Below are 16,431 nucleotides of genomic sequence, written 5' to 3' on the forward strand. Positions count from 1 at the left end.
TTAGCTATACGATTGTATGCATTATTTTGGGGGTCACAAACTCAGATTACTCTACTATGAGAAAAGGGGCAAAGAAAGTGAAAAGTATGTCACAAGCTGAGGACTTTCATGATCCAAAACCAGCAATGAAAGACCTCAGAAGAGACCTCTGTGGGTTAGAGTATTTACACACACTTGTTCAAGCACAACCTTCCCCCCGCACACAACACAGAAGAAAGCATGGAATGGAAGCCAGCCAGGACTTCAAAACAAGATGTCAAACAACTTGCTTATTTACATTAATATTTTGGCTGTTTTAAAGTCAAGTGCTCTAACTTTCACTCAATAAATCAGCCTACAACTCCGTACTGTTTCATCATAGCAAATAATACTTCTCCCCTGTATTTTGGTAGAAATGTTGACATTGGTCCACTATTTTGTCTTAAATTAACTTCTCTTTCTAGACCTGTCTGAAGTCACTATCAAGGAGAATATGCTTTTACTGTCATTCTTAAGCAGCTGATCCCAGCTGTCCATGCTGCAAACTGTCCTACAATGCACAGGAGGGAATATTTTATACTTACTAAGCGTGAGAGTCTAATCTTAACCATACCTACAACCGCATACCCCATTTTTATGCGGACATATGCTAGCATATGCAATGCATACAACTTATAGCAATTATCATCATGTAATTATTTTTAAATTCTTGTTTTCAAAATGTACTATTTAAGGATTTGGATAACATATTGCACACTGCTATTTAGACACTGTTTATATGTACACAAAGGGGTAATGTTTGGAATTAGTAGATCATTGATTGGAAATAGAGCTCATGTATCACAGCCTTACATAATACAGCACAACAAATCACATCAATGCTGACACATGCTTAAGGACATTCTTAGGACGCACTGTGATTCTGTGCCGTTGGCACCATATCAAAAAAATTGTTCACGTTCAGGAGAAATAAATTTTAAAAAATTCCTGCTGATCTTTGTGAGAGTTGAAGAGTAGAGTACATACTGGTTACTTCTATATAACAAACAAGAAATTAGAAAACAGGAAAACAAACTATTACATAAAACATACAAAGAACTGGATTGCTGAAACATGGCTGCAGAAACAATGTAAATAAAGCAAGTGCTAGGGTGAGAACTTGCTTGCAAAAAGAAAATAATTCTAATTGCGAGACAGGAGGCAGTCATGGATGTTGACTGTTTTCTTTATACCAGATAAAGGGTGCTGCAACAGAACACAGGAACGATAAGGAAGGAAGAAGGGACCAAAGACAAGAGAAACTCAGCCTTAGTTTTTAAGCCTTTTCTGGCTGAGCAGGTTTCAATTGCACTTAACAGCAAAGGAATGAATGACACAGACGTTTCCATCTCTTTTGGAAATGCACAACTGAGCTGCAGGGGGAGTGCCAGGCACATGATATACTTCATGTTACGGGGAACAGACTGGCTGGTTTTGTCAAAGTATATCCACTGCCAAAAGATGGACAGGTGAAGAATATGAGGTCGTCTTTTCTGCATTCAAGGCAAAAAAATGGGAATTCTTTTATTTTACTTTTTGGAGAGGATTATCAAATTGTCACTTCTTTCTTATACCTGTAATTTAAAAAGTCATTATTGGGACATTGCTTTTTGTCACTGGACCAAAAACTGACAGGAGCAACAAGCATTCACAAAACCAATTACTGCATCAAAATCAATTTTGTCTCCAAGAAGGCTATATGGCTATTAGCAGCTGATGAGCTGCCTCCTCTGAAATAAGTATTGTATTAACAGATGAGAACAAGAATTATTCGACAAAATTTGCCATCTCATTTCCCATAGCAACATGTCTCTGCAAAAATGTAGACAATTGCCAAGAAAACTGTTTTAAACATTCACAGTATCATTTCAATGCTCAAACTCTCAGCTCTTTTCTGACACAGACTTTTTTTTTTTTTTTTAAATAACCTAGGTTTCTCTAGATGATTTGGTCCTTGGCAGTGGCAGAGGAAGCAAAGCAACCAGGGAGTCCTCATTAAAAAAGAAAAATCTTGAACCTCTTACCTTTTTGCATTACAGAAAGGGGGGGGGGGCAGGGAAGGAGGGGAAGGAATTCAGATACCAGCACCAATTTAAATCCTTTCCTTAACTGCAGTGCAGTCATCCACATCACGCCGGTCCCCGTAAGACGGCAGCAGAGAGGGTGCCAAACCTCCTAGAGTCATATGGGGTTTGGTGCAGTTTCTCACTCCTAACCATATCAGTGGTGAGTGCTGAACCTTAACTTTTGAATACCCACCGTCAGATAATTACATGAGACTGCAGCACCTCAGTTCGTTGTCTTAGACAGAATTCAGTAAATGATATCAGTTATCCCTATCTTGAAGCTAATGGACACCTACCTTCTTCAGTGTATGGTTTAGTAACTAACTAAAAGATAGATATAAAGAGAAACCTAACAGATTCTGACTACTTATTATAGGTTATTAAAGGCTGAAGGACTTTTTCTGCAAGCGTCAGAGCTATTAGCCTTCAAGCCAAATCAGATCATTACATTCTCATGATCATAAACTCCATGACTAACAATTTTATGCCACAGCAGCAGGTACTACAGGTGAGGGGAAGTCTGCATGGTTTACTGCCAGCCTCACTAGATGGCTACACGGTTGGTTGGGAATACCCTGTGCTACTGTCATCTTCAGCAACACATGCCCATTGATTAATATTAAAGTCTTATCTACATCTGACATTGTCTCTTAACTTCAAATATGACCAAAGCGTACTTTTCACAGAAACATAAGCAGTAGCAACTATTTACAAATATAAGAAGTGAAATATTTGTTTGTCTTACAAGGACGTATCATAGATTTATGCCAAAATTGAAAGAATGTTTTTATTCCAATTTTTCTTCATTAGGTGCCTTCTTCCCTTAATAACTGAAGACTGTATTGGAGGAAGAAGGAAAAAAGGAATGGGAAAAAAAGGATTTTTTTTTTTTTTTTTTTAAATTAAAACAGGTTTTTACTTTCCCCTGTTTGCAATTTTAAAAATATTTTTGAAGCAAAAAAGAAAAATTACCCATTAGGGCTTTGATGTTTGTTTAAACAATCTCCAGCATTTAAAAATGTAAATAAATCTAAGGAAAGGCCTTGTCAGAACTGATCAGCAGCTCTCAATGAACTTGTTCTGGACACTAACAGTATGTCACCACAAGAATTATCATCACTGTTCCTGGTGACAGAAATGTTAAATAAATAAATGACTAAATCTGTTTTGGCACAGGCTAATGACTTCATAAACATGGATAAAACTTCCCTATTTCATAAGACATTGCATTCCATCCTCATTTAACAGCAACTAGCAATCTTGAAATATTTTCTTTTGAGACTTCTGATCTCTGGCACTAAAGTTAACTTAAAATAGTACGCTATAAAAGTCATGAAATGCTTACATGGCAAGATATTTCCATTTTCAAAAGGAATGCACTTTTTATTAAAAAGTCTTGGGGGGAAACAGTTTACCAAAAAATAGCCTGGTTTTACAAGCTATGCTGGCAAAGAGTTCAGTACAATAAATACTACAGCCAGCCACAGTCAATATGGTTCATGTGAGGTTACAGGGAACTACAAAAGCACAGAAGAATGCTTAATCCCTACTAATATTGGTGCAAGATAGAGGTAGCTCCATTAAAATGAATGGCATACCAGCATGAAACAACAGAACAAGTTTCAGTTTGAATTAACTGAAGGAAAAGTGTGTCTGCACAACTGCAGGTATGAATATGACACACTTTTTCTACAGATATGTAGATATAGAAGATCCAACAACTTACCTGCCTCTTGTCATCCGGTGCTTTAAGGAAAAGTGCATTTATTACTGCAATAGTATATGTCTGGATTTCTTGGTCTGTCCTGTTTGGAACAAAATTATAAACATGAGAGAAGATGATGAATACACATGAGCTGCAGAAACTGATCTTCCAGTTGCATTAGTGCAGGTAGAAGTGGAGGGACTGTTTGCATTTAATGTTAACCATGTAAAAGTTCAGTCAAAGTTGGTCATAACCAGGTTGTCCCTATTATTAAGAGAGACAAGATGTTCCAGAGGGAGACTCAGCATTCAAGAAAGGTGGAATGAATCACACCCTTGAAGTGCCACTGACCTTCCACTGATCAGAGCAGAAGCCCAGACAATCAGCTTCTGCCAGCTGCCCAACAGCTAGAGGCAGGAAGAGGAATCTTCCCTAAATGGTTCTGGAGATGAACCTGCTGGTATTAACAGCTTTTCAGGTGAGTGGAAAATGTCCCAGCTGGGAGGCAAGCATAACTATACATAATACATTACCCTATGCTACAAGAGGCAGTTTCCATCCATTTAAACACCGCACATTACTGTTTAAGAAAAAGCCGCTCCCTTTTCAAATATACCTTCAGCAAAAGTTGACCAATTTTACACGCTTCCCAGAGGCTGGCAAGCAAAACAACCCCATCTGTATGCTAATGGCATTAAGCATTTTATGACTATGGGGTGCTCTTCTCTTCATTCCCAACTTCCAACTACACAGGCAGCTCAGTGCGGGGGGGGGGGGGGGGGGGGGGGGGGGGGGGGGGGGGGGGGGGAATTACAATCAATGACCAAGCAACTCCAGAAAGCTGGTTACCAGTCATCCAGCCACTTATAGTGGATGCAGGAGTCATACAGGAGGTTGCCAGTCTTTATACCACTCTTTTTTCCAAATACTGTGCTCATTTGGGGGGGGGAGGGGGGAAGCACCACCGTATCAGGTGGCAGTTGAAGACACTCACCCCTGCAGATGTGGGATTAGCTGCCCAATTGTGATCTCCTGTGCCACCTTTTGGTACAGGTCGTGGCTATTGAGCACCATCGATTCCAGGATTGCTAGCGACCGTTGCAAGATAGAGATGTCCGAGGCAAATTTGTTCACATAGCTTGCTATCTACAAATTCAAACATTTAGAGAATTTACATCTTGTCATGAAAATGGGGAAAGGGAAGAAAGAAAACTGTGGACGTGGCTCAGAAAGGCATTAGAATAAAAGTAGTCTTGTCCACATACCAAGTATCAGTGAATACCTGAAAGCAATCAACCAGGCACTGCAGATACCTTCAAAGGACACAGTGGCACAGATTCTTCAGCTGGCACAAATCACCATAGATTTATGTCAATATTCATACCCCCAAAATATATGCTTCAACATTACATTATGAACATGATAAATCAACATTAAAGAACTAGAATGGTCATATTTTTTTGTAAGGAAAACTTTGGAAACAACAAGGAAAATACTTCTCATTCTCTCCAGTAGAAATCTGTGCAGCCAGTTTTCTCTAAACAAATAGCTAGGCTCAAGGCAAATGTCTCAAAAGAGAAATTTACATTTAGCTTTCTGGCAAAGCGCACACTAGCAAAATATGCTTTTTTTTTCCCCCCTCCCCTTGCTGTTACCAACAACACTGAAAGCTCTCTCCAGGTTACAAATTAAAACTCTGTTGGTGATCATTTATCAGCACAACTGGTTCCATAACTCTGTCTAGAGTCCAGTCTTGCTAAGTGTTCAAGCATTAATAACCTTCACTTTTACTGCAAGCTGCCACATACAAATGGCACGTTAATTAAAACCAGGTCTGACCTTTGCTTTTGCAGTGTGGCAATGACATGCTGCACGCTCACATCTGCAGAGCCAACACAGCTGTGCAGTAAGATGTGGCAACGTGCATTCTTCTGCATACTGCCCGGTCCACGGACCCGGCTTCCCAGGAAGAAGCTTGCCTTCTGCTGACACAGGAAGTGAGAACTGCCTGGGTTTTCCTTGAATGCACTGATACCAGCACAGTCAAGCTGAAAGGTACCCGAGGAAGCACAGACAGACAGAAGAAATGTTGTGTGACCACAGTTATTTGCTCTTTACAGCCAAGTAACAGACTACAATGGCCCTGTCTCAAGTTTGATGCGTTCGTTCCAGAAAACTTCAAGTCCACACGCTTCTTCAGTACTCATGCTACAAGCCACTAATGTGATTATACCGTTTCTGATTCTGGATGCCTGCTTAGACCTTAGCATTGTTTTCCTTTCGGAGGAAGAAAGGCATGCCCTATGCTTGGAAAAGCTGCCTAGCTGCCTGTAAAATTCACACGTAAATACTGACATGTGGACAACGACGTTGTTTTGAACTTGTGACATTTTGAGTAGTACTGAAGGAGCAAAACACTGTTTCCGCAACTTTGGTTGGAGACAACAAGGAAAGAGGGACAGATTTTTCTTCTTCTAATCTATTGCAGCACTGCTGTTTGCTCTGCTATTTGGTTTGCATTACCACAATAGGAACATGCTATGCTGAATATAATTCAACTCAGGAAATACACATTGACTTTACAGAAAAAAAAAAAAAAAACAACCCATGCATGCACAGAGAACAGGAGAGAAGCAACTCGATTAGCTTTTTCTACTCTGGACTTTCAATATCTGCTGCCTGCAAGTCCTGAGCCCAAGTAATATTTACATTAGTATATGATGCACATTGTGCTGTTTAGAGTAACAAGCTGTATCTCCGAAGCACTTTACTACCCTACCTCTCTTAATGTTAATCCAGTTGGTTTTTGATGCACTGCAGAGCTGCCAGATGTCCAGAAGGCCCACAATACGGACAGTGTCTGCACAGAGCAACTCTGCACTGCTCACACAATAAGCCAAATGCACTCTGGATGCCTCAAAGTGATCAGGCATCGGATCAATTGTGCAGCAGGAATACAATATGTCCAGACTGTGTCCCAACTTGTTAGACTACTGTCACCACGCTCTTTAGAAGCCCTGACGTGTATGAATTATTCTTGGTGCAGCAGCTCCTTCCCATGACATTTCAAGTGGCAGTGTAAATGCTTCACTGGGACATACTCATATCAGGGGCCTGCAGAAATGTAACAGTATAGATAACTGAAACCTTAGTCTAGGACACGCTGCCTTAGACATATTTATTCTTCTGATCCTGGACCACAACATCTTTTAATTATAAACACAAACCCAAGGTATGAAGCTGGCTTGTGTGTTTAAAAAGCTATGACAGATCACACTGAACGCACATGCAAAACATCTGCTAGGTAACTTGCATGTCAAGCTATGTATATTCATAACCACCTTGCTGAAGCATGAAGTCTGGCCAGAAATAATAGGCTTGTCTACCCCGATAAATAAGGCATGCCAGTTCAAGAGGGAGCCAAATTAGATTAAAAAGAAATTCTATTACCATACTTGAAGTTCTGGATGTGGAAAAAAAAAAGACCCTTCTTGAAAAGAGACGAGAATCAATAGGAGTTAAAATTTGTGTTATTTGCTGTTCTCTGCTTATTGAGCACCATGCACAGGGAGGGCTTTCAACATCCAAAAATAATCCTGCACTCATTTATCAAAAATTCTGATGATAAAAATAATGCAAGCTCACAGAAATACAACCTCTCCTTCAGAAATAAGCAGCTTCATTGCTTTGCGCTTTCACATGAAAACCTGTCACATGGGTTTGTCTCATTAAGGATAAAACTACTTGTTCAGCAAAATACCTGTAACCTTAATATCTGCATAGTCCTATTGGGACATATATAGCCGCATACAAAAGAAGTGGCTGGGTGCTTAACTTCCAATTGATTTCCAGGGAAATTAGAAATCAGAATGTCTTTACACATTCAGCTGCAGTGCTCTGCTGAAACAGGAGCTAAACATGTAAAGTGAGTATAGATAAGAAACCTATAGCAAACTAAACAACATCATCTGAGTTCTCTTCCTGTTTCAGCATCACTTAAAGCACAGGAGAGAATTCAAAAGTTAAAAATGAAAAATTTAAAAAACCAAACAAAAAGCCCCCCACCCAAACAAAATAAACCGTGCCACCAACAAAAACCACACAGGGAAAGAACAGCGAAGGAAACATATCTGATTTTCTGAGCGGTGGTATGTTCATTAGTTATTTGCCTGGACCATTTTGATGTCAGAAATGTACAGAAAAATCTGACAAAGTTTTGTTCTCTGTTAAGTCCTAATGCATAGTAGAATTTTAAAGTGTGTATCTCATTTCCAAGTAAGGAACTAGAGTTGCACTTGACTACAGAAAAACCAACTGACAGGTGTGAGACTGAGATACTTTCTCTGCTGCCACCTCCTTTTCCTGCACAGTACATTTTAGAAGGCAGAGTAAACAATTCATCAAAGTTAAGACTTTGCATCACACAGTTATGAAGCAGCAAGAACTGGGCATCCAAATCCTTTAGGCAACTATGGAAGCTGCTTTATTGTCATAAGCAAGAAAAAGGTCTTGAGAGAATCTTGCATATCATAAGGAAGTTTTTTCAAATGATGCTATTTTCCCTTAAGATATGGAACAAAGCTCTCCCTGAAAGCGTCAATTCTTATTTGCAGCAGTTGGAACAGCAGTCTTTATGTACCCAAAGGATCGGAGGGAGACTGCATCCAACACCAAGCAGTTAGTCATTAGAAGCCATTAGAGGTTCCCCCTGAGGTCTCCTCCAGCTTCTACATTTTAAGTTAGAAAACTATTCAAGAAAAAAGTTCAGATTAATTCCTCCCCATTTCAGTTTGGCTTCCATTTAACATGAAAGACAGCTTCAAAGGGCAGAAGCACTTGATTGCAAAGTTCCCCCTCAGCTAGCAGAAACTTATCAGCTCCCTTATCCATCCTGTCAACCACTTGAGCAAGCCCATCAGCAACCTCAAGTAGCCTGTCAAAAGCCAACGTCAAGGAAGGAAGTGAGAATAAAGCTGTAGATTGCCGCCAGAGAGACATGGTCCAAAGGTGCTCCTTTAGGTTTGCCCCTTGCCCACAGAGCCCCGCTGAGGGCTCTGCTGTTCTGGCTCCCAACTGCGTGGCAGGTCAGGACACACCTGTGCCTCCTTCCTCTATTTCTGTCATTGTTTGTCCTTCTGTTTCTCTTCTAACTGTCCTATTCTTCTCCTTGGTCCCTTTCTCGTCCACCAGTTTCACTTTTGGTTTTTACTCGCCAGTTTGGGTTTTCATAGGTACTTCGTGAGAACGCTTTTGTTTGTGTCTTTTTGTTTTGTTTTTTAAATTGGGTCACTGTCCACGGAAACCTATGGAAGTGCCAGACAGAAGAGATGAGCCATTAATAGGGGTGCACACAACACTCTTCTGTAGTTACTATACAATCCACAGGGCAAAAGATGTTGATACGGTTGGACAAAGACAATCATTTTGAGTCACAAACAAAGTAGCTTGATTTAAACTCATTTTAGCAAGTTTCTTCATACACTTCTTAGTAGGCTCCCCTAGCAAATAAGGCATTCTGGGCTTGACCTTGTATCTCATGAAGTCAGTTAAAAAACAGTTGTACTATTTTCTTTGCCATGAAAAGATAATAATAATCATCATCATAATCTATCTAGACTGGAAGATTGGTTTAAAAAAAAAAAAAAAAAGAGTCCAAAACCCAGATCAATTATATTAATTTTTCTTACAAATAGCATCCATCATTTTTAATGACCAAAACTGAGCTTTAATATCTAATGCTCTTTTCATAATTGATTCTTCTTTCACTTTTGGCAGCAAAAGTAAATTCGTACTTTCCTTTGGTGGTAGCAATTTTCTAACCAAATTTAAATTAAAAGTCTTTGCTCTGACACACTCTGTTAAAATGAAGATATCTTTGCCACAGATTATATTTGTTCCATTACTGCTTCTGATATCATTTTAGTGAAGTAACTCTGATATCTTTTGAACGTGTACAAACGCACTTTAACTCAAGATAAGTTCTGAGTTCAATCTGGTTTGAAAATTCTTTGTAAAGAAGTCGGGGCTGGGGGGGGGGGGGTTTCCACAGTAAACAAAAAGGGTTAAATCAGTAACAAAAACTTTTTTCTGAAGTCTGTTAAATCTCTGTACTTAAAGAGTACTCCCATGTTTCTGCTGCTTTTGTGCATCTCCTACATGTAAGAAAAGAAAAAAATGTTGCAAATCGTGGAAAGATCTATTTCAAAACCACAGACCTCAGCTGCAAGATTCAGGGGGGTCAGACTTCAACTTGATAAACTCAGTAGATATCAGCTTAATTTCAATTTGTAAACTAACTCATTTCTCTTCCTCCCATACCCCCAGAGAAAACATTTCAGTGCTGTTTTTGTTTCAAGAAACACGGTATTACTCATTTCAATTTACATTAAATCAAAATACTAATTTTTGCTTTAACTGCATGGTATCTGCACAGTGAGGTCACACTGTAATTGAGCAAGCAATTTTTTATGTAATAAGCCTAATACAGTGTTGATCCCATTTCACTCCCACTGATTTCCATAGAAGTTGGGCCAGATCCTGCAACTACAAATATTTATAGTTTGAAATAGCACTTTAATCCCATTTTCATGTACCTTTTGACCAATGACCTAAATAATGTACCTGGGGGAAAAAAACCAAACCACGACTCACCTCAAAAATTTAAACTGATATAGAACAGATAGCATTGATTACAAATTTACCTTTTTAATGAATGCCACAGAGAATGTATCCCACGATACAATCCCATGATCCATCAGCTCAACAAATGCAGTCAGTGTAAAGGACAACATATCTCCAAAGCTGCAAGAGACAGGAGTCATGACAACATTTACCAGTAATGCAGCAGGGCAATGACTGAGGGAATAAAGCAGCAGGAAGCTTTCAGAAAGGCAAGAAAATGAAGCCAATTATGGACTAAGAGGTAGCAGAAGAGCAAGAGAGGCCGTGCAACAGACAGTCTCCAAAACAATTTAGCATGGACATTAAGAACAGTCACCTGGAAGAAAGCAATTTTGTAAGAGAAGAACTAATCCCCAGGAGAACACTACATGCAATGCTCAAGGAAATCAGATAGTCCAAATTAAACTTCTCTTATAAATTCAGAGGTTTAGATCTAACAGAAGAAAAGAAGCAAGCTTCTTCTTAGCAACTTATGGAAATGCTCCTAATTGAATGTCATACAGAAGTGCCACGTTTTGGTACCTCTATATCAAGCAGATTGGCAGAAAGTTAGTGGATTGTTTGTTCGTTCTCTTACAAGGAAGCAAATATATTTTAAAAATGCAGCAGAAGAGATTTTCTATTCAGCAGCAATTTTCCAATAGTTAATGCCTCAATTTCTTTCTTTGAACCTGAAGATGCATCTCCTTTTGTTTATCTATGGGCAACCATGTCAAGCGAATTGCAAAATTCCCATAGTTTATCCAAGCATGCAGCTCAAATTGTTTAGGGTTTGCAAGCCACTACACTGCATTTTACACCTATAAATATACACCTGTAAATTTGAGATTCAATGCATCTTTGTATGAACTCAACTAAATTCAAAATGGATTTAAACTCAACATAAACAATATGCTCTAACCTGACCAGCTGCACAGGAATTTTCCATGTTAAAAACCAGCTTTTACAGATTAGCTTCATTTCTATATATAGTCAGGGCACCAAACAGCCAGCAGCCATAATGACTTCAACGAAGCCGTTCAATGAGGTAACTACTCAATACAAGCAGCAGTGCACAGAGCCCGAAATGAAGCAGCGTATTACCTTTAAGGGCATGCCAAACCGCCTGCAAGGTACTCTGCCACTAAGCCATTAACAAGCATAAGCACACAATCAATCTAAACAGCATGAATAGTCCCAGTGATTTTAATGCAACAGCTTACCTAATAAAAGATAAAATTAAAAAAACTCTGTCAGATTGGAACTGCAATGCTCAGTATGTTGAAAACCTGAGTCTAATACTACAGCCATAGTTAAGCAATGCAATTGGTAATCCTTATTCTGTGATTTGCTCTCCTACTAACCTGCACCAACCCAACACAAATAAGTGAACATCCACTCAGACTGAAGATACCTACAGCAGTACAGAGGAATAAGGCAGAAAATCAGTTTCAGTGTAGCAACTCCAATAGCCAGTTTACTGGATTTGATATAATCTGCCATTTAGGGATTTCTGATGGTGAGATGCAGCCTTCAGCGGCCCCTTCGTTTAAGAAAGGAGCTCTTGTTCATCAAAACTCCACAGATGCCCTCCACTAAAAATAAATTTGCCATTCTTGACATTTTGTGAGTAAAAACAAAACCAAAACACACCTTTCTCTTCCACACTAAGTAAGGGTAGCCACAGTGGCTTTGATTATTTATGACTGCCATGGTTTAACCCCAGCCAGCAACTAAGCACCACGCAGCCGCTCCCTCACTCTCCCCTGCTCCCAGTGGGATGGGGAGGAGAATCAGGAAAAAAGGTAAAACTTGTGGGTTGAGATAAGAATGGTTTAATAACTAAAGTAAAATATAATACTGACAATAATAATAATGAAATATAATAATAATAGTAATGAAAAGGAATATAACAAAAAAAAAAAAAGAGGGGAAAACAGGAGAAAAAAAAACAGGGGGAAGAAAACCCCAACAGTGATGCACAATGCAGTTGCTCGCCACCCGCTGACCGATGCCAGAGCAGCGATCTGCCCCTCCCGGTCAACTCCCCCCCGTTTATATACTAAGCACGATGAAACCAGGACAATGACAAAATGAAAAAACTACACCAAAGAGCAAACAAGAAAAATACAGTGTCTTTTAAAAATCCACTGTAATTCTGCAAGGAATATTTTGTTCAGCAAATACATGATCTGGAAGTTTTGGGGTTTATTTTGGGGAGTAGGAGGGTTGGTTTTGTTTGCTTGTTTTTTTAATATTGCAAATCTTTTAAGAATTAAATTAGATTTAAAATGTCATCATTAGCATTCCAAATCACCAAGGATTTCATAACGAGATGACAATAAGACTCTGCAGGAAATTTAATCAGCTCCGGTCCTGTCATTTTCCCCAATCCATTCCTTTTGCATAAAATGGTTATTTATGAACCCACAAATAAAACAGCACCCCTAGGAAAGGCTTCCTTCTAAAAACTTCTACCAAATTCTCATGCATCTTCATGACAGAATACTTCCACAAATATATGGAATTCTGGTATTTTAAGAAGCTAGACTAAATTAGATCCAAATAAAAAGAAAAAAAAAAATACAAAAAGATAGGCCATAGATGTTAAAAAGCAGATAAAAAATATCTCTCCCAGCATTAAACTAAGCAGATAATTTATCTCCCCTAGATTTTGTTATATATTGTTTAAAAATTTAGTCAATTAACCTGTATTTAGTACATAAATACTCTTCTGTAAACTAATTGTACATGAAAGCTAATCCCCATTAAAAATGGGTATAGTTTACAGGGATTACTTAAACTGTATTAAACCTGCATATGGATATTCACCTTCAGAACAGCAGTGGCTGGAATGTAAAGGAATTAAACTAACCTGAATTCAACAGTCTCATTTATTCTTCTCACCAAAACTGCTGATTAATCCTGCCAATTAATCCAGCCTCCTCCACAGCTTTGGAGGGGAAACTGGGTTAATGGAGCTGAAAGCTTTGGTATTAATGTATAAACCTGGTTTTAGTAGATGTGACAATGATACTACTGTTTGGGACCCAGAAGGTGAAAGTACTTTTCAACTTAAAATGATCAGACACCCCACCAGGTGTCACTCCAGTGACACTGCTTCAAATAATTAATGAGCGTGAAGAGGTGCAACACTGGGACTAATCAAGCAGCAAGAAATACTCCAACTCTATATATTATGCAGCATCACACATACATAGTATGTATTTTTTAAATATATAGCTATACATACGCACCTGCACACACATGTATACATTAAGTGGCATTGCAAAAGTCAAAAGCCAGGCTTAAAGGATAAGCATTAGGAATAGCATAGCTAGAGATGAAAGAAATCTCCCAGGTAACTAGAGCAAGATAAGGATTAAAGTATCTGGAGGGGGAATGGAGTGGTGTTGATTCATTGTTATGTGTTTAAGCACAAGCAGATAGGTAGAAATAGACTTCCAAGCAATTCATTTCAAGACACACATGCACAGATGCACTAATACGATTAAGAGTGGCAGACAGAATAGATGCTAGAAATTTCAAGGGAATCAAAGCTTGTTCATAAAAGTAGTAATCTTAGAAAATACGTGGTAGGAGCTGTTTAACTTGAAATCTCAGTAAGTGTTTTAGTCACACAAAAAGTCTGAAAAATAACAGGTCCTCTTTCTTCATAAAATCTTTTTAGACTAATCCACAGCACAAGGCACAACAGTTCTGTAAATATCAAGCCCTTGCTGCTCTGGTAAAATGACTTAATAGTTTGAAGGTAATTCCTGATGAAGGCGCTTTTTAATGTGTGTCATCACAGCAAGAGGGGAAAAATGATCAGAAAGATGCAGTGTGTAATTGCAATTTCATGTCTCACTAACACTGACATTTCAACGATCTATGCTCTCAGGCAAGCTACTTGTACAATCCCTCCTGAACGCTGTTCAGGGCTCTGGCTCTTAGGTGGGGACACCTTACACTGGGACAGCTGATGAAGTTTCCCCATTCTCTGCTGTCTGACTCCCCGCTTCTAATCACCGTTGTGAGGATGGGTGAGCTGGTCATGAAGCACCTCCCCACCCACAGCAGCTCTCAGCAAAAGCCTCTTAAGCAGAGGAAAGCTGTGGTCTGCAATGCCATCGGCTGTCCCACCGTGAGCCGTTCCAGTGGGGACGGACAGCCATGCTCTGATCCACAGCCTATGCACCTCAACCCCTCCAGCAAACCTGACTGAAGAGTAAGTCAACAGTTGCATTTCACATCTCCAGGTTTTAGAGAAATATCAGGTCAAAGCCTGTTAATTCACATTCCTAAGAATTTTCTGCATTCTTACCTTAAGAAACTGAAGAAAAAAAAAACCCATGCATTTTGATAATAGCTTTTCTTTCCTAAAAATAAAAATGACAGGAATGTGCATGTGACCCTGGCCACTACACCTGTCTCTCACCTGCCTTCCTAGTATCATTTCTACATGCTAAACCATCTTTTTATCATGTGTGCTAAGTAATCCTCAGATGTATATATAGAACTATGTCTGATATTTTGAAAGACACCTGAAGCAATTTGGATTTCTCATCAAAATAAATTAATGGGACTTGAGCACCCAAATCCTCTAGATCTTTTTGGAAAAAAGAAAAAATTCTCAATCCATGTTTAACACACATACTAAAATGAACACTTTATTGCTATTGAGGAGGGAAAAATATCCCGCTGTGCAAATGATTCTTTAAATCGAGATAATTAGTCAGGCTCAGCTGTCATCAGGTAACAAAAAAAAAAGGCAATATAAGCTTTTATAAAGCTAGGTGGACTGTCTCATGTTTTATATGATAGAAGTTGCATAGGCAAACCTGGAAATTAACTGTTGCTTGTCTGTCACAACCAGGATACAGCCACCAGCCCATTAGGACTAGAAGGCAAAGACAGTACATCTTTACACAAACCATTTTTCATGGCCAAAACAGAACCAGAGCTGATCTCTAATTGTGCAGAGGGAAGGCAGCAAAGAAACAACTTTAACTAGGCAGGAGGCAACAAGAGAGTAGCAGCCTACTACCAAATGCAGGAGTTAAGGAAGCAGTTAACTTTAAGTCCCTTATCATTCAGCAACTGTGCTCACAGCCTAATACTGGGCAGCTGAAAGGCCTGACATCATTGAGGTCAACATCAAAGAGTAAGAACAGCTTTTTAAGTTAGAGTTGTCAAGGATAAATGGCCATGAATAAATTTAAACAGAGGAGCAGAATATATCTAATCATCAGAGGACAAGAGCTCTGGAAAAGCCATGGGGGCAAGAACCTAACTAAGTCTAAAACGAAGACTCATGATGCAGCAGGATGCTTTGCAAGCACAGTGTGAACAACTACCTTTTTTATTGCTATGGCTCCTCTTCATTGCTACTACACTGCCTTGTTTCGTCAAGTAACCTTTCCAAGGGTGAAGCTAAGCCCCCATCAAATCAAACGAGGAGCAATTCACACCTACTTGGTTCTTACTCAGTACAGCTGAAAATGACTGAACAATCTGCGGGATAGCCGCCCCTATTTTTCTAGATGATTATAGAAAATGCACTTAACTGCTACACTGCAATTGACACAGATTTGATTTTTTTTTTTTTTTTGTATCGTGCCAAGCACCACTGAAATATTTCTTTGTGGTAGTTTCACTGTGTTCATTACAAGGGATCAGCCCTACTGATTTTAAACCACTTGCATTCCAAAAACCTGAAATAGCTTTGTACCCCTGGTACCAGGGCTTCTCTAAGCTTGAAAATTAACTCTGATTAAAGAAAACAAGCTGCAAATTTTAAACAGAACTGTAACTATTCTTGAATAAATGCAGGTGTAGATACTCTCTCTTATTACAGAGTATGACTAAATCCACTTTGAGGTACATTAAGCATTTGTCTGCATGGGAAACTAGCCCAGAGGAGCTATTACACACTGGTTCTTCATGAAGATGTGATTAGAATTACCTTCTCTCTTATTC

General features: G+C 39.1%; 1 protein-coding gene across 3 annotated transcripts in view; it reads right to left on the reverse strand.

The window, feature by feature from the left end:
• ELMO1 (engulfment and cell motility 1) overlaps positions 1-16,431 on the reverse strand; it is a 315,014-nt gene that overhangs the window by 196,848 nt on the left and 101,735 nt on the right. For all 3 annotated transcript variants that reach the window (XM_050891281.1, XM_050891283.1, XM_050891282.1), the window contains 3 exons: positions 10,491-10,590; positions 4,784-4,935; positions 3,811-3,889 (listed from right to left, as the gene is read on the reverse strand). In XM_050891281.1, coding sequence (XP_050747238.1) covers positions 3,811-3,889; positions 4,784-4,935; positions 10,491-10,590 — 331 coding nt within the window. The remainder of the gene's footprint in view (positions 1-3,810; positions 3,890-4,783; positions 4,936-10,490; positions 10,591-16,431) is intronic.

Source organism: Gymnogyps californianus, chromosome 2 (genome assembly GCF_018139145.2).
Source record: "Gymnogyps californianus isolate 813 chromosome 2, ASM1813914v2, whole genome shotgun sequence".
NCBI classification, from domain to species: domain Eukaryota; kingdom Metazoa; phylum Chordata; class Aves; order Accipitriformes; family Cathartidae; genus Gymnogyps; species Gymnogyps californianus.